The 23379-nt window shown below is 48.7% G+C and overlaps 1 protein-coding gene across 1 annotated transcript; it reads right to left on the bottom strand.

Annotated features, from left to right (window-relative positions):
* Positions 1-16970: 16970 nt before the first annotated feature.
* Positions 16971-18579, bottom strand: LOC308057205 (olfactory receptor 14C36-like; the record flags this gene model as incomplete). Its single annotated transcript, XM_080411335.1, has 1 exon — positions 16971-18579. One exon carries the CDS (start codon positions 18577-18579, stop codon positions 17638-17640), a length of 942 nt encoding a protein of 313 aa, XP_080267461.1. The 3' UTR covers positions 16971-17637.
* Between the last annotated feature and the right edge of the window lie 4800 nt (positions 18580-23379).

Raw genomic sequence — 23379 nt, 5'->3', positions numbered from 1 at the left:
GGGGCTTAGCAAAGGATTGTTGGTATATGTGCCAGCGGAGTGTGGCAGTAGCCAGGTGATTGGAACCCCCACTGTGATGGGCTTCCTGTTCATGGACCAGCTGGATGAACTTGGGTCAGACCGTGACGCACTGCAGGGCTGGGATTCAGTTGCTGGTTGACAGAAACCAAAGCTACCTGAGGTGCCACCTGGGCTTCCTCAACGGAACCATATTCCTGACAATAAAGATTTGGATGCCCACATTTTTATGTTGCAGAAGGAATCCGAGCTACATTAGATACCAGAAGCAGTTACAAATGCTGCAATACCTCTTGTACGGGCTTCAGTGACGTGCAGAATTAGACTCTATAACTCGAAAGTTATAAAGTAGGTATGTTTATTGCGCGCAGATGCACGGGGGATCGCTCCTCCACAAGCGTGCATGCCCGAAGTGACGAACCATCTCACATTTATACAATGAAACAAATGAATATTCAATTAACGCCTATACATATTCGTTACCTAAACCCCGCTTCGTATGTTAATTAGCTTATCAGTCCGTTTCCTGGAATGTGGTGGTCCTGCAGGTTTGTAGGTGATTCATGTTCTTGTGACCATCTGATCTTCTTCAGCAAGGAAAGGTGATTCATGTCCTTGTGACCATCCAATCTTCTCCAGCAAGGAGACTTAGCACTCCCTCCCTCTAGATAGCATTTGAATGTCTCTCATCTTCTCTCATTCTCTTTTAAATAGCCCCCTTTGTTAGAGGAAGAAGGGCAGGCGTCTCCTCAAAAACTGTAGTTGTCTCCTCAGAGCTGTGTGCCTATGTGATCAGACACCGCACCCATGACTAGTCACCATACCCACATTTCCGAGTAGACATATACAATCACAGTCGGTGTTAAGCGTCCCCATTTCACACTATTTCTCCATATCAATCCCCCCTTTTTATTAAATTAAGTAAATTCTTTTACTTAAGCAGTCTTCCCGAATGATATAAAGCATCATACATAAGTGTTACCCTTTTAAACACTCTCCAGACCCACAAATATAACATAATGGTTAGTATTAAGGAAATTCCTAAACTGATCAATAAGATCACAATGGGGTGTACCATAGTGTTAAGAATTCCTGTTGCAGAAGGTGACCAGCCAAAGAGAGTATCCCACCAATTATGGTTTCCATCCTGTTCTACCTTTTTTAAAACTTTCTTGATCCCCTCTACATCATGATGGATCATAAGAAGAGTTTCATGTCCCTTTTCTTTGGTTTCTTTCAGTATACGTTGTAAATCTGCATGTTTTAATAGTTCTTTTATACTACTTATATTTAGTCCTATGGGGGTAGGAATTATCATCTGTGATAGGGTAAAGTTGGATTTTAAGAATTGATGAGACACTACTGGGGCTGAGTAACTAAAATCGCATCCTGTTATAGTAGTGAAATTACAAATACAATAATTTGAATATTGTGCAGTCTCCTTTACCTCCCCATCTATGGTTATTGTGTTACATCTAGTTCTCAAACATGCACATCCCTTCCCTGCATATATAATTACTGTTTTCAAGTTTGCATTTGGTCTGGCCTCGAAATGACATATTTTCTGATCTGTATCTAAACAAGTATCCTGGGCCATTATAGTATTGCTTTCACAGAGGAAGCCCTGCTGCTCTCGCATAATACAGGATTCTAAATCTACTGTTTGCCACTTGTCGCCTATTTTCCTGGCCCATGTTCTATGTTCAAAAGGGTATAGGAGCACCCCATTATGGTTAATTCCAAGGGCTACAATGGGATGTATGGTAATTATTACTGCATTATGTATGGTTAATACAAAAGTTGTGATTGTGTGTGTGTTGGGGTCGTAGGTAAAGTTCACCATATTCCACCATGACTGGAGTTTTCTTTCTACTTCCGTAGCATTGTCCCAAACCATCTTTCGAATTTCCGTAGGAAATATGCCTTCCTCTCCTTCTCTTATTATGGATGCAGCTATTGATTGCATCCACATTTGGGCTTGGATACAACTTAGAGCCAGGGCGACATCGTCCTGTAAACCACCTAATGCCTTAGTGATGAGTTGATGATCTTCCATGTTTATTTGTTCCCACCTGGGGAGTACCTTTGATATCAACCATTGGTGCGCCCCTAATGCCAATAATGAAGATTTTAGTGGTTGTTGTAGTTTTGATAGATCGGCCGTGGTGGCGGCTAGTTTATTCATTATCACCTCTGAGTCTATGGAGTTTAATACTCCGAGTCCTGTTCCCAATATTCCAGTTACATCCCTCACCATTCGGTTTCGATAAATATTTCCCCTTTTTCTTAACCAAGTTGTCCATCCCTCATAAGAGGTTCGTAAGAAGGGGGAACAGGATGGCTTAACATCAGAAACATTGACTTGTATTTGTAACTCTATTCTTTTAAGAGACCATTCTGGGTTAAACAACATTTGTTGCTGACCTGTATTTCTGATTACATATGGTCCAATTCTATAAATTTTTGGATTTGGTTTAGTTAACTTAAGATCAAGCGTTAATGGGGTTGTTGTAACTGTGGTGGTGGTAGGAACAGTGGTTAGCATGATTGTTATTTTGATCTTATAAGTCAGAGCTGTTTTGGGGGATTCCTTTCCTAGGCATATTATAAAGATGGGCTCGGTTAAGGTAAAATTGTGCCAACATTCCCGTGAATTAAAGCACATGGTTGTATTTAGAAGGGTAAATTCCTTATCTACCTTTCTGACATTAATCAGGGTGTCTCCTGAAATCTTGGTGTTATCTTTTTCATTATATGTTTGACACCCTACTTTTATCCTATCTCCTAATTTTCCCCATAATCGGTCGACTTTGTGTACATCCTCCCGATCCCATTGATTCTTTTGGTACACCTCATTTTCAGAAAAAACCACCATAGCTAGTTTCGTCTTTGAGTCCACCTTTCCCATTATTCCAGTGTGTTTTTTCTGGGCATGGTTCCAAGGCCAGTTATCAGGCTCTTGGTTGTAGGCGAGAGAGAGGGTACAAAAAACCACAAATGGTTTAAACCCACTATTGATCATTTTAAGAATCTAAACGTATAAAATCTGTTTTGATCAAAAATATCTTTGTTTGAGTTGGGGCTTACCGATAACAAGTTGGGAAAGACTGGCCACTGGCTTAGTCCCAGACTCTTCTGTTCTGTATTGTTTGTTGTGGTGCCCTTCCCATATAGTGGATCCACAACCGCTCAGGTTCACTTACTTGCCACCCACATTGTTCCCATTTGTCCGAGTAAATTTGAGTTTCAGTTCTTTTTTATCTGGGGTTACTCTCCACGAAGTTGCAGGGGCTTTCTTGATCCGGGTATGGTGAATCCAAGAATTCTGTCCCTCAACCTTGATTGCGGTGTAGGTGGTGAGTAGGACTTGAAAAGGTCCGGTCCACTGTGGTTCCAGGGTTTTATCTGCAAAACACTTAACGTATACATAGTCCCCTGGTCGTATATCGTGAACAGGTCCATCCAGACCCCTACTGCGTGTTCCCATCACATGCTTCTCAATTCTTATTAATTGTTTGTTTAGTGCCACCATATAGGAAGTCATTGTTTCTTCACCAATCTGTGAAGACGTCCCCTTTTGTACCCCATAGGGTCGTCCATATAAAATTTCAAATGGGCTAAGCCCCTCTTTTGCTCTTGGTCTAGTTCGAATCCGTGTAAGAGCTAATGGCAAAGACTGGGGCCAAGTTAGATTTGTTTCTTGGCCTAGCTTGACAATCTGTTGTTTGATTAGATGGTTCATCTTTTCCACCTGGCCACTTGATTGTGGTCGGTATGGGGTATGTAATTGCCAATCTATTCCTAGATGGTGGCTGATCTGTTGCACTATTCTGGACACAAAATGTGGTCCTCTATCCGAGGACATTACCGCTGGGACTCCAAACCTAGGTATTATCTCTTGGAGCAGTATTTTGGTCACTTCCCGGGCTTTAGCAGTTCTGCACGGGAAGGCTTCTGGCCAACCTGAAAAGGTATCTGTTAGTACCAATAAATATCGATACCCCCCTTTTTTTGGAAGTTCTGAGAAATCAATCTGCCAATGTTGCCCTGGAACATTTCCTTTCCCAATTTTTCCCAACTTTGGCCCCTTGGTAATCTTAGGATTAGTCTGGAGACAAAGATCACATTGTTGGGTTACTTGTCTAATAGTAGTATACAAATTTCGTGCTATTATGTTTTTAGTGAGATCCTTATATAGAGCTTCTGCCCCCCAGTGCCTTTTTCTATGTTCTTCCCGAACTACTGACCATACCATGTAGGAAGGAATCACTATTCTCCCATGTGAGATTACAGCCCACCCTTCCTCATTATATGATCCCTCTAGGTCAGAAATCAGTTTGCGATCTTCTTTAGTATAGTCTGGTTTACCTTCTAGAGATATTTGTCCATCGGGTATTAGCGCACCCTCTACCTTGATTGCTTTTCTGGCTGCCTGTTTTGCTTCCCTGTCCGCCAGTTCATTTCCTCTTTCTAATTCTGTGCTCACTTTCTGGTGTGCCTTGATGTGCATAATTGCCACCCTTTCAGGAAGCTGGACTGCATTTAGGAGTTTCAAAATTTCTTCTGCATGTTTGATGATTTTTCCTTGGGAGTTTAATAGTCCCCTTTCTTTCCATATTGCTCCATGAGCATGTACCACTCCAAAGGCATATTTAGAATCAGTCCAAATATTTATAGGTTTTCCCTGAGCTCTTTCCAGAGCTCGAGTAAGGGCTATGATTTCAGCCTTCTGTGCCGAAGTGTCAGCTGGTAGCGGTCCCGATTCTATCACTTCTTCAGAGGTTGTAACAGCATATCCGGAATGTCGCTTTCCATTCAGCATATAGCTGCTCCCATCTGTGAACCAATGTTCAGCTCCATTAATAGGAACATCCTTGAGATCTGTCCTACTAGAATAAGTGGCTTCGATTGTTTCTAGACAGTCATGATCGACTGATTCGCCAACATTCCCATTAAGAAACGAGGCCGGATTGACGATGTTTGTAGTCACGATCTCAACATCATCTTGTTCCACCATTATGGCCTGGTATTTTAGGAATCTCTGTGGGGAGAGCCAATGCCCCCCTTTTGTTTCAAGGACTGCAGACACTGTGTGGGATACTAAGACAGTCATTTTCTGGCCCAAGGTAAACTTCCGGGCCTCCTGGATGTTTAGGATGACAGCTGCTACTGCTCTCAGGCAACCAGGCCACCCTTTTGCAGTGGCATCCAGCTGTTTAGAGAAGTATGCCACTGCCCGTCTGTATGGTCCCAAATCTTGTGCCAGTATTCCTAATGCCATTCCCTGTTTCTCATGGGAAAATAGGAAAAATGGCTTACTCACATCAGGAAGTCCTAGTGCTGGTGCCGACATTAAGGCTTTCTTCAGTTCATGGAAAGCTCTGTCTGATTCAGCATCCCAATGAAGATCCTTCTGATTAGCTGCTATCAGGGAATATAATGGTTTAACAAGCAAGCCATAATTACATATCCAAAGCCTGCACCATCCTGTCATTCCCAGAAATGTCTGCAGTTCCTTTACAGTTCGTGGTCGGGGGGCTTGGCATATGGCTTCTTTTCGGGCCTTCCCTAGGACCCGTTGTCCGGCACTGATCTCGTACCCTAGGTATGTGACTTGTTGTAACACCACCTGTGCCTTCTTCTTAGAAACCCGATATCCTTGTAGTCCCAGAAAGTTCAGCAGGCTCACAGTCCAAATAATACAAGATTCTTCGGTTCTGGTTGCAATAAGAAGATCGTCTACATATTGTAACACTTTCCCTTCTCCTGACGGTGGTTCCCATAACTCCAAATCCTTTGCTAATTGGTTTCCAAAAATTGTGGGGCTATTTTTAAACCCCTGTGGCAGCACCGTCCATGTGAGCTGGGTCTTTCGACCGCTTCTGGGATTTTCCCATTCAAAAGCAAAAATTCTTTGGCTGGCTTCATGGAGAGGGAGGCAAAAGAAGGCATCTTTTAAGTCTAAAACTGTGAACCAAGCTAGGTCAGGTGTCAGGGTGGTTAGTAAGGTATAGGGGTTAGCTACTACAGGATACAGATCCTCTGTTATTTTGTTAATGGCCCTTAAATCCTGAACTATCCTATAAGACCCATCAGGTTTTTTAACTGGGAGGATAGGTGTGTTAAATTCTGACTCACATTCTTTTAGTAGTTTTAATTCTATGAATCGCTCTATATTTGGACGAATTCCTTCCCTATCTTCCCTTTTCAGTGGGTATTGTTTAATTCTTATCGCACCCTGTCCTTCCTTTAATTTTACTATAACAGGTGATGCATTCTTGGCACGTCCCGGCATGTCAGTTGCCCATACTCCGGGATATACCTGATCAATAATTCTGGTATCAATTTCCCTTTTTATAGGAGTACTGGCCAAAGATAGGCTCATAACCTGTATGTATTGATGATCATTTACCTCCAGAGTAACTTCCCCTTTTTTAAATTTGATTGTTGCCTCCAATTGTTCTAATAAGTCCCTACCAAGAAGGGCCTTTGGGGAATTTGGCATAAATAAAAATTTATGGATCCCCATTTGTTTTCCCAACTTATATTTTAAAGGTTTACAAAAATAAGCCTTTTCAGTTTGGCCAGTTGCACCCTTTACTGAAACATAATCATTTTCCAAAGGCATTAAAGCTTGGTTCAAAACCGAATAGGTAGCTCCTGTGTCTATTAAAAATTCCACCTCCTCCTGTTCTTCTCCTAATTTTATTTTTACTAATGGGTCGGCTAGTCAATTTTCTTCTTCCATGTGAGCTATTGTTTTCCCTTGATTACTGCGCCATTTAGTATTTTCTTGATGTCGGCGTTCAGGGCATTCGTTTTTCCAGTGTCCTGTCCTTTTGCATATTGCACACTGATTCCTACCCAGGGGTGTTAGCCCACGCCTTGATTTAACTCTAGATTTTTGATTCTCATTTTCTCTTACTACTGCTAATATTTTCTTTTGGTCCTGCTTGTAACCTTCTTCTCGATTACTAAATATTCTCCATGCTTCCTCTACTAATTTTTCCAAGTCTCTATTTTCAGGAGGTCTCAATTTTTGCAGCTTGCGCCTAATATCCCCCTGTGATTGTCCTAAAAAGAGGGATATTAGTTGCTGTGCGCCCACCTCCGAATTTGGGTCCAGAGACGTGTGCCGGCGCATTGCATCTCTTATCCTGTCTAAGAATTCTGAAGGTGTTTCAGAGGGACCCTGTCTAACCTCATATAACGCTGCCCAATTTATTGTTTTAGGAATTGCTTTCTCCATTCCTCTGAATATCCATTCCTGGTATGCCTGTAATCTTCCCATTTCAGCGACGCGGTTTGGGTCCCATTCCGGGTCCAACAAAGGAAACCATTCTCTATAATTATCTCCCTTTATATTATAGTGTTCCTTTGCGAGATCCCCCGCTGTTTTTATGACCAATTGCTTTTCAGTTTCAGTCAAACAATCCAATAATAATTGTATATCACTCCAGTCCGGATTGTGCTGTTTTATTAGAAATTTAAAATTCTGTGCCGTCTTTATCGGATCATTACGGTATTCTCGGGCAGCCTCTTTCCATTCTCTCAGATCAGCGCCCGTGAATGGAACTTTTATTTTCATTGTTCCTCCGTCCGGATTCACGGCTTCTCGGAGGGGTGCCTGTAAAACAGACTTCTGTCTGGTGCGTGAAGACACCGGACTATTTGGAGCCGTAATGGCAGTTTTTGTGTTTCCTTGTGTGGCAGCGGGTGTTTGGCTTTCTTTATAAATAACTTGTGGAATTTCTTCCTCTTGTTCGCCTGGGGGTGGACTGGGAGCCCCGGCCGAACCTTGTCTCTCCACTCTATAAGGTGGATTAAATAAATCATTTAATTCGGGCTCTTGTTCTCCGTTTAATTTGATACACCTTTGTCCAATACTACATGCTGAGCAACATCTTTTCAACTTTCCTTTACGCTCCCTCCTATCCTCTCTTTCTAGTGCTAGTACCATAGGATCCCGAGGGGGTACTAAGCCGCAGTCCTTTTGCCACTCAGGTTTGTCCCGGAGAACGAAGAACATGTCTGCATACGATACTTCATCCCACTTTCCCTCTCTCCTCAAAAACAACATTAATTGCAGGAGAGTGTTATAATCTAACGTTCCTCCTTCCTGAGGCCATTTCGCATCACTCTCCAATTTATACAAAGGCCACCACTGATTACAATATTTAATCAATTTTCTTCTATTTTCGGTACCACCATATCCTACGCTATCACTCCAATGTTTTAATATACAACCCAAGGGCGATTTTTCACAGGGCTTACTCCTTCCATTTCCCATTTTGCAATTTTAATTACTTTTTCTCCGGCTGCCTTAGCCACCCAAGGTCGGAAACACAGACAGAGCTCCTTACTTGTTTTGCACTCAAACGCGCGTCTCAAGCACTCTTGCACTCACACTCAGTCAAAATAATTAAGCTATACACGGAAAATCAAAATGCGCATCTCAATCACACCATTCACACTCTCCGGGCAGCCCGCAATCACACAAGCAGTATGTTATACGGTACCGTGCACTTATGTACAACTTTTAAGAACACTGACAGTTCACAAAGTATGCATTTCAATGAACAATTACCAAAAAACAAACAACAAACAAAAAACCACATTTTTCCTGGTCTTAAGCAGAGTGTTAAGTTTTCCGCTATTTGCCACGAATTACCAGAATATTATTATTTTTCAACATACATTTCATAACTCCAAGTTTTGAACATGTAACATAGAACAAACAAGACACAGAGCGCTATACCAGTTGTTATATTTTAGGAATTCCCCAATACTTAAAACAACCCAATGGAAGTTTTTAGCTTCCCCCTTTTTTCCTACGCAAAAGTTTCCCTTTTACTTTTGCTAAGAGGTCCCTCTTGTTCCTGTGAGATTCCGCCTTATTCCGTCCCGCCCCCCGCTTTCCGTCACGAGGCCTCCGGGCTTTTAGGAATGGCAGTAACCTCGGGTTTGCTCGATCTGCCCTCAAGATCGCTAGCGGCCACCCCTTGGTCAGCAAACCCCCTCCCAAGGTACCTTTCCTCCTGGGGACTACGCTGCGCGCCGGACGTCTCCGTGCGTCTCACCAGCCGCCCCGTTACTAAACATACCGTTTATCCGCGGATCCAGGGGTTCTCTTCTGCTCCCGGGTGAACAGCTGAGAAGAGGAGGCTCCTCCGAGGAAATCTCCCGGGGCGCGCCTAGGAGCGTCCGCTCCGCAGCTGGTCCCTCAGCCGAGCAGAAATCCTCCTGCCTGGCTCGCCAAACTGACGTGCGGAATTAGACTCTATAACTCGAAAGTTATAAAGTAGGTATGTTTATTGCGCGCAGATGCACGGGGGATCGCTCCTCCACAAGCGTGCATGCCCGAAGTGACGAACCATCTCACATTTATACAATGAAACAAATGAATATTCAATTAACGCCTATACATATTCGTTACCTAAACCCCGCTTCGTATGTTAATTAGCTTATCAGTCCGTTTCCTGGAATGTGGTGGTCCTGCAGGTTTGTAGGTGATTCATGTTCTTGTGACCATCTGATCTTCTTCAGCAAGGAAAGGTGATTCATGTCCTTGTGACCATCCAATCTTCTCCAGCAAGGAGACTTAGCACTCCCTCCCTCTAGATAGCATTTGAATGTCTCTCATCTTCTCTCATTCTCTTTTAAATAGCCCCTTTTGTTAGAGAAAGAAGGGCAGGCGTCTCCCCGTCTCCCCTTTGTTAGAGGAAGAAGGGCAGGCGTCTCCTCAAAAACTGTAGTTGTCTCCTCAGAGCTGTGTGCCTATGTGATCAGACACCGCACCCATGACTAGTCACCATACCCACATTTCCGAGTAGACATATACAATCACAGTCGGTGTTAAGCATCCCCATTTCACACTATTTCTCCATATCATCAGGAACACCAGGGCAACCCCAAGCAGGGGAACCAGTAATCATCCAGCTGAAGCCAAATGCCAGACCAGCAAGTCAAAAGCTGTACCCAGTTAAACTGCAAGTCAGGAAAGGGTTGGAGTCATTAATTGAACAGATCACAGATTTTGGGTTACTAAGAGAATGCCAATCAGAACATAACACTCCAGTATTACCAGCCAGGAAGCCAAATTCAGAAGAATATAAACTGGTGCAAGATTCAAGAGCTATAAATCCAGCTGTGCAAGATGTCCATGAGGCAGTAGCACACCCGTATGCCCTCCTGACCACCCTGAAGGAGAATGAGGAATGGTTGACTGTATGAGATGTGAAGATGCCTTCTTCTGCCTTGTGCTGGCTGCTGCCAGTCACCAATCGGTTGGTTTCAAATGGGAAAGCCCTGAAACTGGTCGAGAAACCCAGCTGTGCAGGGCTGTATGACTGCAAGGAGTTAAAAATAGTCCTACAGTCTTTGGAAATTGTGAGAAACTATGGACTAGGGTATTGTTTATTAAGATTTATGTTAAGCTCAATGTAAAGTTTAGGCAACAAAAGATATGAAAACGCTTATGCAAACAGCTACCAGACACCTCCCCTGTAAGATAAGATAACCGCAATACACAAACTAAACCAGACACCGTTGATGCAAGATAAGATAACCACCAGGTGTCCAGGAACCGACAGAAATAGGGCAATGAGACAAAGGAGGAAGACCAGCAGGAGGCAGAAAACGACCCCCCCTAACAACAAAAGCATGACTCCACTACCTCATGAACACGGAAGTAAAGATGTATAAAAAGGGACTGTTTGAACTGCTCAGGACGGCAGTTGGTGGAGCTCAGACTCCCCTGTCGTCCAGCGCTGTTTTGCTCATATTCTACTTGCTATAATCAATAAAATTTTAATTGGATTATGATCCGTTGTGGTCTCAATTTATAACAGAAATCAATTAGCCAGTGAGTTGGAAAGCTGGCAAAAGAGGTATGAAAATGTCGCCTTGCTGCAATAGGTAGGTGACATACTGCTAGCAACCAGTAGTAAAGAAGGTTCTATAACAAGGACCTCCTAAACTCTGGGGGCTAGCAGGGTACAAAGTACCCTGGGAAAAGGCAGAGACCACCCCAGAAGAAGCAACCAATTGGGGATTTACAATTTCCCTGGGCCTGCAGAGTCTTGGAGCTGGAGGAAGAGGGCCATTTGTCAAATCCCAGAAGCCAAATGAAAACAAGAGCTCAGAGCATCCCTGGGAATGGCCGGGTGGTGTCACTTACGGATAATGAATTTGGGACTCATTGCCAAGCTTTTATATGAAGCTGTCGGAGGAAACGGAAACCCCCTTGTCTGGCCTCAGGAGTGCAGAGATGCATTTACGGAATGGAAACGGACTGGAATGAGTGCTCCAGCTCTAGGCCTCCCAAACCTAGAAAACCCATTGGAACTCTTGTGCATGAAAGGTGACACGTTGCCTTAGGAGTGTTGGCCCAGAGACTGGAACCATGGAGCAGAGCCGTGGGGAGCTTTTCCAAACAGCTGGACAGTGTCAGTAAAGGACGGCCAACCTGTCCGCGCACGGTGGCAGCTACAGTATTACCGATGCCAGAGGCCCAGGAACTGACACCTGGGCAAAAATGACATGATCTCAATGGCAAAGAAGAAGTAACTCATGATTGTTTAAAGACAATGGCAGAGGTATATTCTAGCCGAGTGGAATAAAAAGGCACGCCAACAGAAAATGGAGACTGGAACTTATTTGTTGGTGGTAGTAGTTTTGTGCGAAATGGGACCCAAAGAGCAGGATATGTGGTGGTAACTATCAGAGAGAGAAGAGAAGGCAAAGCCCTCTCATCTGACACGCGGGCCCAAGAGGCAGAACTCACAGCCTTACTAAGGGCACTGGCATTATTATCAACAGACAAGGCTTTTTTAATGAATGGACATATTTGAAATTTGCCTTTGGACTAGACCATGCCGATGGGGCTGTTGGAAAGAAAGAAAGAAAGAGGACTCTGAACCTCTCAAGGATCCCCAGCCAAATTATGAGGCAAAGACCCAACAATCATTTCAGGTGACCAGCTGACCCAGGGTGCTGGCAATTATGCATCGCAAAGTGCAGCACCTTGGAGATAGTTCGGTGCATCTAGGACAGCAAGTGGCAGATCAAGCAAGGAAAGAAGCAGCTGAAAGTCAAATATTGCTAGTCCTGCCAGAGAAACGGCAGAAATTAGGACCTAAGAGCCCACAGGATCCACCAGAAAACAATCAGTTGGCTAATATACTGAAGGCAACCCAAATCACAGATGATGGGTGACTCCTTCGCATCAACTAACATTTACAGGGGGAATTATGTGTGAATTGGCTAAAAGGAAGCACCAAGAAACTCCCTGGGGATTTGAGAGGATGTTAGAAGCCTTGAAAGGGCAACTTCTAAATGTACCATGACTGGGAAAACAAAAAGCAGAGTGAAGAAGCCTGAGTTGTACCTGAAGAATAACCCTCACCTACCCCAATGATCTTTCCCAGTGCTGACAAAGCCCCGGGGATTACTGGCAAATAGACTTTTTCCAAGTTACTGCAGCAAAATGGGTATCAGTATCTTTTAGTAATGGCAGACGCTTTTTCAGGCTGGCTGGAAGCTTTCCCTTGCCGCACCAGTAAGAAGTATCATAAGTGTAAGTTCAGAGATAATACTGAGATTTGGGGTACCCATAGGACTTTCTTTGGGTAGGTGTTGGAGAATGGCTGGATGAGAAGGGTCACAGATCATTAGAGCATTTGTACGAGCAGAGCCGCATCTAACCAGTGTGCTATCAAGACTGGGCCTCAGCTGAGGATGCCAGCTGTGCTGATGGCTGCGGTGTTGCAGGGACACCGCGGCCTTAACAGGCTTCACAAACAACTCTGAGGAGGTATGTGCAGTAAAGATAAAGAAGTTACGTAAGCTAGCTAACCGCAAGTAGGAGGACCATGTAAATGAGCAGGTAGTGATTGTAGACAATCATAGGCTGCTGAGTATGCATAATTAGATACACTGTATAAATAAGAGCTATTTGGATTAATGAATGGAATCATGCTTTATCACTCATATTGAGTCGGCTGCATGTTATTCCCCGCCGCTCGCAGGTAGGGGTTCACAATTGGTAGTAGAAGCCCTTCACCTTTTAGCTAAACTAGGAGGGGTAAAATGGGATCTCCACACTCCATGGAGACCTCAATCAAGCGGGAAAGTAGAATAAATGAAGCTAAGCCTGAAAGGACAGATGAGTAAAATTTGCCAAGAACCTCAGAGAGAGCAGTCAGATGCTTTTCCCTCAGCATTGCTACAGATACAGGATCCAGCGTAAACGGAAGGAGAGACTTTGTAAAGGATACGTGGTAAACCTTGCCAGGTGACAGAAATGGGACTGAATCCCAAAATAATAGAAGGCAAACATGGCTTAAAAGAGTATGTTCAGTCTCTAGGAAAGGTCCTGTCCTCTCTCCAGAGGTACGTCACTGTGAGCGCAGATCTGTCCCTGGACGTGCCCGTACATCACTACCGACCCGGAGATTGCGTGTATCTTAGAACGTGGATGGATGAACCGTTGAACAGAAGTGAAAGGACCTTTCCAGATTTTGCTCAGCACCTACGCTGCTGTCAGGCCTGAAGGAGTCACTCCATGGGCGTGCCATAGCAGGGTTTAACCAGCCACATCACCAGAATGGACTGTCAAGCAACAAAAAACCTTTATGCTTGAAACTACCTCCAGAATCATGAAGTTCTAGGTTCGGTATCTTGCATTATTGCCAGACAGCATACAAGTGAATGACTGAAATGCGACCCCAGATAAGACTGGGCTGTCTACAGGGAAGCTGGAGTCTGCTACTTGCCTCTCCTTTGTAGATATATGTTGAAACATGTTTTACAGATGTATAGAATTTGGCCTGTGATGTGGTATGCTAAATCCTCAGCTTGGGTGCGATCAGGAGGAGTCATGGACATGGAATACTCATTTGAAAATGGTGGAAGGATCGATGAATGTTTTTAAGAAGAGTGATTGTAGGGTTTGTACCCATTTCCCTGAATGTCCTCATGCGGGAATGCCTGTAGCTGGTATCCCCATCCCATTTGGGACTAGTGGGCATAACTTGTGGCTAAGACCAAAATACACTCATTGGAACGAGACTGACCTCCAGACCTGGGCAATACTGAATCCACACTCAGTGTGAAGTGTGTTACTAAAATGAAGCCAAGACACACCAAAATGGAACTCTGCTCTTTGTGGGGCCCTACCCACATTGTGATTGCTCAATGCATTTCATGAAGCTGTCAGAACTAACTAGCAGTAGGTACTGGAATGTTCCACGGGGCACTGGGTGGTGCTGGATATGTGCCAGTGTAGCACAAAAAGCGTTACCACCAAGATGGTCGGGTAGATGTACCACCAAGTTGGTGGGATATTTCCTGATATGACTGACTGAGACACTGGACAACAGTCGGTGGTGAACAACTTACCTGCGGAGATACAGGCGGAATCAACCACCCCTTACAGAGAGACCCACGGGGTATCACTCTTCTGCTGGGTGGTTTATTCCTTGGCGAGGGGCTGCTGAACTGGGGAAGGCAGTGATAAAGAGATCCACAGGAGTGGAAGTGATGGCCAAGGACACTGCAGGTGCCATAAACTGCACTCTGTACGGCAGAGACAATGGTCGTACGCAAGGGGACAACCCTTGGGTTCTCTTGGTGACTTCCAGCCTTGCCGGTGCCCTTTGCCTTCCATCTCACGCTGTCCTACGCTGTCCCACGGCTGCTGCTTTTCCACGGCAGGCTGCAGGCACCCATCTGGCTTCCCCACCTTGCTCTCACCCTGCCCTTGCCACACATACACTGATGTCTGCCCACCCTCACACGCTGTTCCTGCAAACACACACACATGCACAGATCTGACACTCCTTCTGGACGACGTCTCCCACCACAGCACAAGCCCTTGAGTGACATTTCCTCCTCCTGACCTCCAGTCTCCACTTTCCCAGCTGCACTGGGTGGCAGTGCTTCTCCCTCCTGCTCTTCCCTACCTCCAAGGAAAGCTCCACCACCGGGGAAACCACCCTTCAGGCGGGCATCCCGACCCGTCACCCTCCTGGTGGCCTTTCCCCTGACCATGCCACGGCCTCACCGCGCTCTTCCAAGGCTGCGAGCCTTTCAGCTTCTCGCATAGACACGAGCAAGCGGTGTGCCTGCTGCTGTGCTGCCATGTTCTCAGGCAGCAGCGACGTGACACGCAAGAAAGAAGCCCCTCGGTGGAGTGAGCCCAGGTCCTTAGGCAGAGGGGATCTCACAGCCCATGTGCCACCCAGGGGCCTTCTGCTGGCCTGCCCGAGACACGGGCAGATGGAGCTTAACAGCACGTGTCCCAGCCATGAGTCAGGGGCTGCCCTACGCGCTGTTTCAGGCAGAGGTGACCTCACCGCCCCTTTCCCAGGCACATTGCTGCTGTTGGGCTGTCCCCTCCACAGGCAGAACTGGCCTCACTGCCCCCGTCACAGCCATTGGCTTCCTGCTGGAATGTGAGTCCCTGAGACACAACTGACCACGAGATACCGTCCTCAGCCGTCACCCTCCCCGTGGCCCAGCACCCCAGCAGATAAAGGGAAGCTTCTCTCAGCCAATTTATCTCATGGATTTCCTACCCACCGTTTGTGTGGAAGAACATTCCTCAGGGGAACTGCTCTGTTTCTACTGGACCCTGTTTTGTCTCTGCTTCTGCGCCTCTGTTTTCCCTTCTTCCCCCTGCTATCCCATCCCAACTGAGCTCTCCAGGGAAGTGAGTCAATGAGTCCTAGAATATCTCAGGTTGGGAGAGGCCCCTGTAAATCCCCTTGTCCAGCTCTCCTGATCAAGGCAGGGTGAACTGGATGGCATCTCTCAAGGGCTCTGCCCACATTGGCATCATCCACAGAAGGGTCTGAAAAGCCACTTAGTCAGATTGTACTGGGAGACAATCAAGACATTCAACACAGTTGACCCAACTGCTTGCACTGGAAGATGTCACTAATCAGTGGCCACCAGGAGGACTTGACCACTGGTGACATTTGGTCTTGAGCCCCTGTGGCGTATGATGCACCAACTCTGGGAGCGGATTGAAGGCACGAAGACACTTTAAGACACCTCGGAGACACTTTATTAAAATCAAGCAAGCCTTTTGTACCTTTGCAGGGGGCTGACGTGTCAGCCCGTAACTGTGCTCAGCAATTTTCCACTCTGGGCTCTGTTTTTATTACAGACACAGCAGCTCAGCAACTCCCTGTATCTACAAGGCCACAAGCTCTGCAGACCACTCCCTATCTTCAAGGTTCTCCTCTTGCTCCCATGGCTTCCTTCCAACAAGCATAACTCTGTCTCTCTCCCAAGGTCGGGTTTCGCTCCCTGACGCCGTTGAGCGAGCTCGAGACATAGCCACAAGCCGCCAGCCAACTTCCCACCCACAGTGTCCTCCATTTCTTCACTCCAGAAGTCACCCATCTGCCTATACAGAAAGTGCAGGAGAAAAAGTCAAACCCCTTGCAAAGGTGCAGGCACAAACCATCCCCTTCTTGCCTCAATACGTAGGGGTGCAGCAATCCCTTTGATGTCCCACAACTACCTGGAACTGGCTGCAGGAGTATTTCCACCGTCATTTCCCCAGACACTACGGTGAGGATGACCAGCCTGTATTTCTCCCAATTGTCCTTCTTGCTTTTCCTGAACAAAGGCTGGATGTCTGCCTTTTGCCAGGACCCCAGAACCTCCCTGATTGCTCGGACACATTTGAGGGCACCATCCAGAAAGGGTGCCGTGATCAGACAGAGGCACTTGCAATGAGCCTGCCCAAGGCAGGTGAGATGAATCTCCCTGGGACAGTGGCCTTTGTTCCTGCAGTCACACACAGGAACGGCGGTGCCCTGGGAGGTGTCCCCACCTCAGCTGGCCTCATGCACTGCTGGCATGGTTGAACCCCAGCCTCACGCACACAGGGGGGCTCAGAGGCACGAGCCCGTCCCTGGCACGTGCGTAGGCAGAGCACTGCAGCGGGCACAGTGACTGCCTGGCCTCCTGCTGCCCCTGCCAGAGGCTGGCAGCACCTCAGCCCGGGGGTGTCGCGCCCTGCTCGGCACCTCTCGGAGATGGCCCTCGTCATGAGCAATGGGCACGGGGACCTCGGTTCAAGGAAGCACGTTGCAGTGCTGCATTCAGGTGGTCTCCACAAATCCAGAACATTTGATGGAGGCCAGCACCATCACAGAGTGCCCGTTGCCTGCCCCTGCCTGCGCTCACAGGACTGCCACGCAGCACGGCGGTGACCAAGCTGCCAGAGCACTCAGGCCTTACACCAAGGCAGGGGGTCACAAGGGGAGTGTGGAAGTGGAAGGAGGACAGCACTAGAGAGCCAAGTGCTGGTGTTCCCTGGCAGTGCTGCCATGCCAGGAACCTTTTCCCCTTCATCTATGGACACAGGAACAGTCCCTGCAGCTGCAGAAAGGCCTTGGAAGAAAGAATCCCAGGAAAAACATAGTTGTTTAATGGCCCTTTGGCTTTGTTAGATGAGGAGAGAGCACGACACCTTCAGAAAAGAAAATCACAGAAGGAATTAGAATGGGGACGACACCTTTATCAGAAATGAAATACCATGAGAAACTACAACAAAATCAGAAGACAGTCTGGGTCTGTGATAAATTACATTATAAATGCTATTCAAAATTTTATTCCTTCAGAAATAGATACAGTTATCAGTTTGCACATTGCACCCTTGAGCTCCTGGTTCCTCATGCTGTAGATGGCGGGGTTCACTGCTGGAGGCACCACCGAGTACAGGACTGACACCACCAGGTCCAGCGATGGGGAGGAGATGGAGGGGGGCTTCAGGTGGGAAAACGTGGCAGTGCTGACAAAGAGGGAGACCACGGCCAGGTGAGGGAGGCACGTGGAAAAGGCTTTGTGCCGTCCCTGCTCAGAGGGGATCCTCAGCACAGCCCTGAAGATCTGCATGTAAGACAGAACAATGAAAACAAAACACCCAAAAGCTACTAAGACACTACCCACAAGAAGCCCCACTTCCCTGAGGTAGGTGTGTGAGCAGGAGAGCTTGAGGATCTGTGGGATTTCACAGAAGACCTGTCCCAGGGCATTGCCTTGGCAGAGCGGCAGTGACAGTGTATTGGCCGTGTGCAGCGCAGCATTGAGAAACCCACTGGCCCAGGCAGCTGCTGCCATGTGGACACAAGCTCTGCTGCCCAGCAGGGTCCCGTAGCGCAGGGGCTGGCAGATGGCCACAAAGCGGTCATAGGCCATGACGGTGAGGAGAGAACACTCTGCCGAAAGGAAAAAGACAATCAGGAAGAGCTGTGCAGCACATCCTGAGTAGGAGATGTCCCTGGTGTCCCAGAGGGAGTTGGCCATGGCTTTGGGGACAATAGTGGAGATGCAGCCCAGGTCGAGGAGGGAGAGGTTGAGGAGGAAGAAGTACATGGGGGTGTGCAGGTGGTGGTCGCACACTACGGTGGTGATGATGAGTCCGTTGGCCATGAGGGCAGCCAGGTAGATGCCCAGGGAGAGCCAGAAGTGCAAGAGCTGCAGCTCCCGCGTGTCTGCCAATGCCAGGAGGAGGAACTGGGTGATGGAGCTGCTGTTGGGCATTTGCTAGCTCTAGGCATATGATCCTGTCACAGGAGAAGAAGACAGTGATAATTTAGGGGAGACTTCTGCAAGCAAAATCAAAGCCATTTCCCACAGACCACCCCCCCGTCACACACAGACATCCCTCTCTTTTCTCGGAGACCTTCCTGCAGCTGTGTGGCTGCAGCCCTGCTTGGTGCTGGCCGTGTGGGCGATGAAGAGCAGGGCATCTGCCCACGGGCTCTTGACCAGCCAGCCCCACTCTGCAGCAGTGGGTGGGGGCAGGGACCAGTCCTGGTGTTTAACTTGGTCCTGTGAAACCAGTGCCAACGCAGAAGGGCTGCTCAGCGTCTGCAGCGCCAGTGCTAAGGAACGGGAAGGGTGAAGGCATTTTAAGAGAGTTTTAGTTTTTTTCACAGCTCCCCCCATCTCTCCTGTTCAGTATTCTCGGATGTCAGAAAAGCAGAGCATTTTTGCTGCCCTCAGGTGGAACAGAGTGAGGTCTGTGAGGCAAGAGGATTGCCTGTGGGTGAGGGCACAGTGAGGGGAGGTGGTCTGTCCATCTGGTTCCCGGTTTCTGTGGGCTTGCACCTTCCTGAGATGAATGGTGGCCACACTCCCATGTTGCCCTGAAATACCACAAGGCACTGCTGAGAAAAGACTGACCTACCACAGACCAGTAAAGGTTGTAGGCTTTCATCAGAAGTCAGCATGCCACCCACAGCAAAGGATACACAGCTCATTTCACCCACCCCAACAGCGTTTTCTCCATCACAGAAACTCTACGCCTCTACGTGGGGCTTTCAGATCACTAATGGGTGCGAGGGGACAGGTTTCCATTCTGGAGGGCAACTCACTGCTTGGAAGGGAACTTCAAGGAGGTAGCCAAGTGCCCTAACAAGAGCATCAGGTTCAGGGAGAACCAGCCCATTGCCCAGCCCCACACAAGGCATTGCCCACAGCCGCACAGGTGAGAGGAAAGCTGGGACACCTGTTCCCATGGACACACCTGCAGGAGAGGACCCACAAGGTCAGAGTGTGACTCTGCAGCTGAAACACCCATCCCCAGAGAGCCTGGCAGCAAGAGCAAGAGAATAAAACTAACCCAAAAAGGCAGAGAAAGAAGTAAAATTGCACTGATGGTCTAGGTAAGAGTGTCCAGGGCGAGCGTGCCAGGCACTGAGGGCAGCGCTGCCCTTGCCCAGCTCTGCTCGCCACCTCCCACACACCAACATTGCCGGGCAGCTGCTCTCAGCCCCTGTGCTCTGCAGAAGGACCGGGGCACGTGGCTGCAGAGCTGCACCGCGGCTCTGCTGGAGCTCTGGCTGCAGAGGGGGTGGCTCACACCTCGGGACCCCCAGCCCTGAGGGCAGAGGCTTTGCTGGGGGGAGAGCAGCCAGGGGGATGCCTCAGAGAAAGGGGTCTGCACTGCACATGGTCAGAGAGAGCTTTCTGATTCTGCTTTCAACAACAATTCTGTCTGAAGTTTCCTACCAGTCCTTGCAATATCCTGGATGTCAGGAGATTTTCCTTGTGGGAGGTATCTCCCTGTGCCAGGCCTTTCCCTGTCAGTGCTCACAGATCCCATCACAACCTCTGTGCACTGGCCCCGCACAAACGTGCCTCTCTGCAGGGCACTGGCTGGGCGCAGGGTCCTGTCCGCAGGGGGAAAAGGGCAGCTCAGAATGACCCTGATGGCTCCAGCAAAGGTGCTGCTGCTGCTGTTCATAGGCGGAGGAGTGGCTGAGGGCACTTCAGGAGGCTCCTGGCAGACCTCCTCATCACTCAGAGTTACAGCTGGCAGTCTCAGGGACATCTTCAAACTCGAGATCTCCATTAACATTTCTGCCTTCCCTCTCCTGCCCCCAACAACAGAAAACTGAAAACACAGATTGAGGAGAGCCCTGGAGTTATCATAGCAATCCCTGCGCTGACCTTCGATACGAAAAGTCTCATCCAGACACATTCTGAGGGTAACCTATCCTTGTAAGCAGCGCTCAGCCATGCAGCACACTCTCAACAGCAGAGAGATCCTTCCCTCTCGGGGCTCAGTCCATACGCCCCCAGAGCTGTGGGGAGCCCCCCGGCAGGCTGAGAGCTGCCCCTGGCAGGCGGCAGAGCCCCTGCCCCAGCACACAGCCCCCGCGGCTGCAGGGACCCTGCTGGCAAGGACAGCCCTGGGCACCCCTGCCTGCACAGCCACCTTCACAGCCCTGCAGCCGGCCCTGGCACAAGGCAGCCCACATGCCCTGGCCCTCCCACGCTGCAGCAGGGAAGCCCTGCTCTGCAGCACACTGGCCTCCTCCACAGCAAAAGGCTCCCACACGGTCCCACAGGCTGGGGGGGCCCCAGCTGCTGCAGACCTGGCTAGCAACTGCAGAGGCATTGCCCTGCAGCCACACACTTACCGGCTCAAGGGCTCTGCAGATTTCTCCAGCAGGGAGCTCTCAGCAGCCTCCCACCAAGGTCTGCTTTTGAGCTCTCCCTGCCTCCCTCCTCTGCCCCTCTGGGCTCCCTCCAGCTGTCCCTGGGGCTGCAGGGGAACCTGCTGGGCAGCAGGATGAGGCAATCCCTCATGGGCCTTGCCTCACCTGGGGGGACACACTTATTTCCAGCACTGGCAATTCCCTTACTAGAAAAAGTTTTCTGCATGAGCATCAACTTTTGTTAACCCATTCCTAGACAGGACAGCAGGAAGACTGCAGCAAAGGATCCAAGTACTCCTAACGGAGCGTGTGTGTACGTGTGTATCTGGTGGTTCTGCAGGCAGGGCGGGGAGGATGTCCTCAGTGCTTCAGTAAGCCCTGCAGAGCCCATTTCAGCACTTCATTGCACAGTCCAAGGGCTCAAGACTCAGCTCTCCTTTGCCCAGGCCACGTCTCTGCTCTGAAGCAAAGCCTTTGCACCCACGGGCTCGGGGACACTTGGTACCAGGTTGCCTTATGGCCAGGCAGAGCTGGGCTGGTGCCACAGCTGGGGGGCTTCAGCCCAGATGTGCAGCAGTGCCCTCAGCCAGGGGCCCACGCAGAGGCAGCTGGAGCCCGTCCTGTTGCAGACAGAGCTGTGACACTGAGGGAACCAAGTGCCAGGGCAGGTGGCAGAGCTCAGCACAGCTGCTCGGCAAGGACAGCACCTTCCAACAGGTCCAACATTGAAAATGGAGTTTATGCTTGTGGGGCAATTCCAGGGCACCCGAAGGAGCGTTCCCTCCTTCTGCACAGGCCACAGCCTGCCAGTGTGTGACCTGGGGCCTGCACTCTGCTGCTCTCCTGCCTCACTCCCCCTGGGAGATGAGACTCCACCGTTTCTTTGCTCCTAGAACCAAGGTGGACACGAATGATGCAGGGTTTCAGATCCAGGGGAGCATCACAGCTGCTGGCCCATCTGGCAGCTGTGCTAGAATGCCGATGCAAAGAACCTGCAGACACCTAAAGAGGCATTGTCACTGTGCTGCCCTGTGACTGTCGGCGGGTGGTTACTTGACCCCTGGCTTGCAGGATCCCACCAAGCCTCTGTCTCGCTGCTCCCCTCCTTCTTCACTCACCTTGATGTCTATAGGGTTGTTCTCTCACATAATTCTCACTCCTCTCCCGTTGTGTTTTGTCCTTTCTGCCATAGGGGATCACAGAGGTGCCACTAGAATTGCTTATTGGCTCAGGTTGGGCAGGGGCTGGTCCATTTTGGAGTCAAATGAGAGTGGCTGTTATGGCCATGGAGTCAGCTCTTGGTCTCTTCTCACCTCTGCCAGCCCTACAAACACCTCCAAAACACTCCCAAACCCCTGCCATGTAAACCCACAGGATCTCTAAATTCCCCAAGAAGATGTGAGGTTATTGATCCTAAGGCTTCCTCACGCTGCTTAAATAAGACTTTTCCCCTTCCTCACCCTGATTTAGGTTATTTCAGAGCAGAGTTACCCTGAACCACACCTGTGTCACCTGGGCCAAGCTCAGACATGTAAGAACAAAAATTATAATGGGTACCAAGTGTCCAAGGTCCCATGCAAGCAAAATGTTTGGCTGCAGAGCATGCTGGGGTGGTGGGCAGAGGTCACTGTGAAGGTGAAATGAGATGTCCCTAAGGAGAGCAATCCATGCTGTCCCTGGGACCAGAGACATGCAGGGCTGGACTGTGCAGTGCTGCAGGAGAAGGCATTGCTGCCAGTGATGCCTCTGCAGCCCCAGAGGACATGTGGTTCCGGTGAACCTCATACCCAGAAAGGACAAGGTGCTTTTGATTGTGTCCTTGACAATGGACATCCCGTGATGCAGGGACACTTTGAAAATCATTGGTCTGTTTCTCTATTGCCTCAGCACAGCGATGACTTTCAATAGTGCTGGCTAACTGGGGAGGCCCAAGAAGGCTGAATGTTAGTCAAGTGGTGCCCACCTACAAGAAGGGTAGGAGGGAGGATCGGGATAACTACAGGCCTGTCAACCTGATCTTAGTGCCAGGGAAGGTTGTGGAGCTGATCATCCTGAGCGCCATCGCACAGGAGCCGCAGGAAAACCAGGAGGTCAGGACCAGCCTGCATGGGTTTATGAAAGGCAGGTCCTGCCTGATGAATCTGATCTCCTGCTGGGACAAGGTGACCTGCCCAGTGGATGAGGGAAAGGCTGTGCATGCTGTCTACCTGGACCTTAGGAAAGCCTTTTGGCTCCACCTCCCACTGCATTCTCCTGGAGAAACTGGCTGCTCATGGCTTCGGTGGGTGTCCTCCACGCTGGGTTAGAGGTGACTGGACAGCCAAGCCCCAAGAGGGGTAGTAAATGGAGTGACATCCAGGTGACGATGGCCCATAAGGAGTGGTGTTCCCCAGGG

This window comes from Falco punctatus (genome assembly GCF_963210335.1).
Source record: "Falco punctatus genome assembly, contig: scaffold_40, whole genome shotgun sequence".
NCBI lineage: Eukaryota > Metazoa > Chordata > Aves > Falconiformes > Falconidae > Falco > Falco punctatus.
Note: the sequence above shows the minus strand (reverse complement) of the source record. Positions and strands in the feature narration are given on the sequence as shown.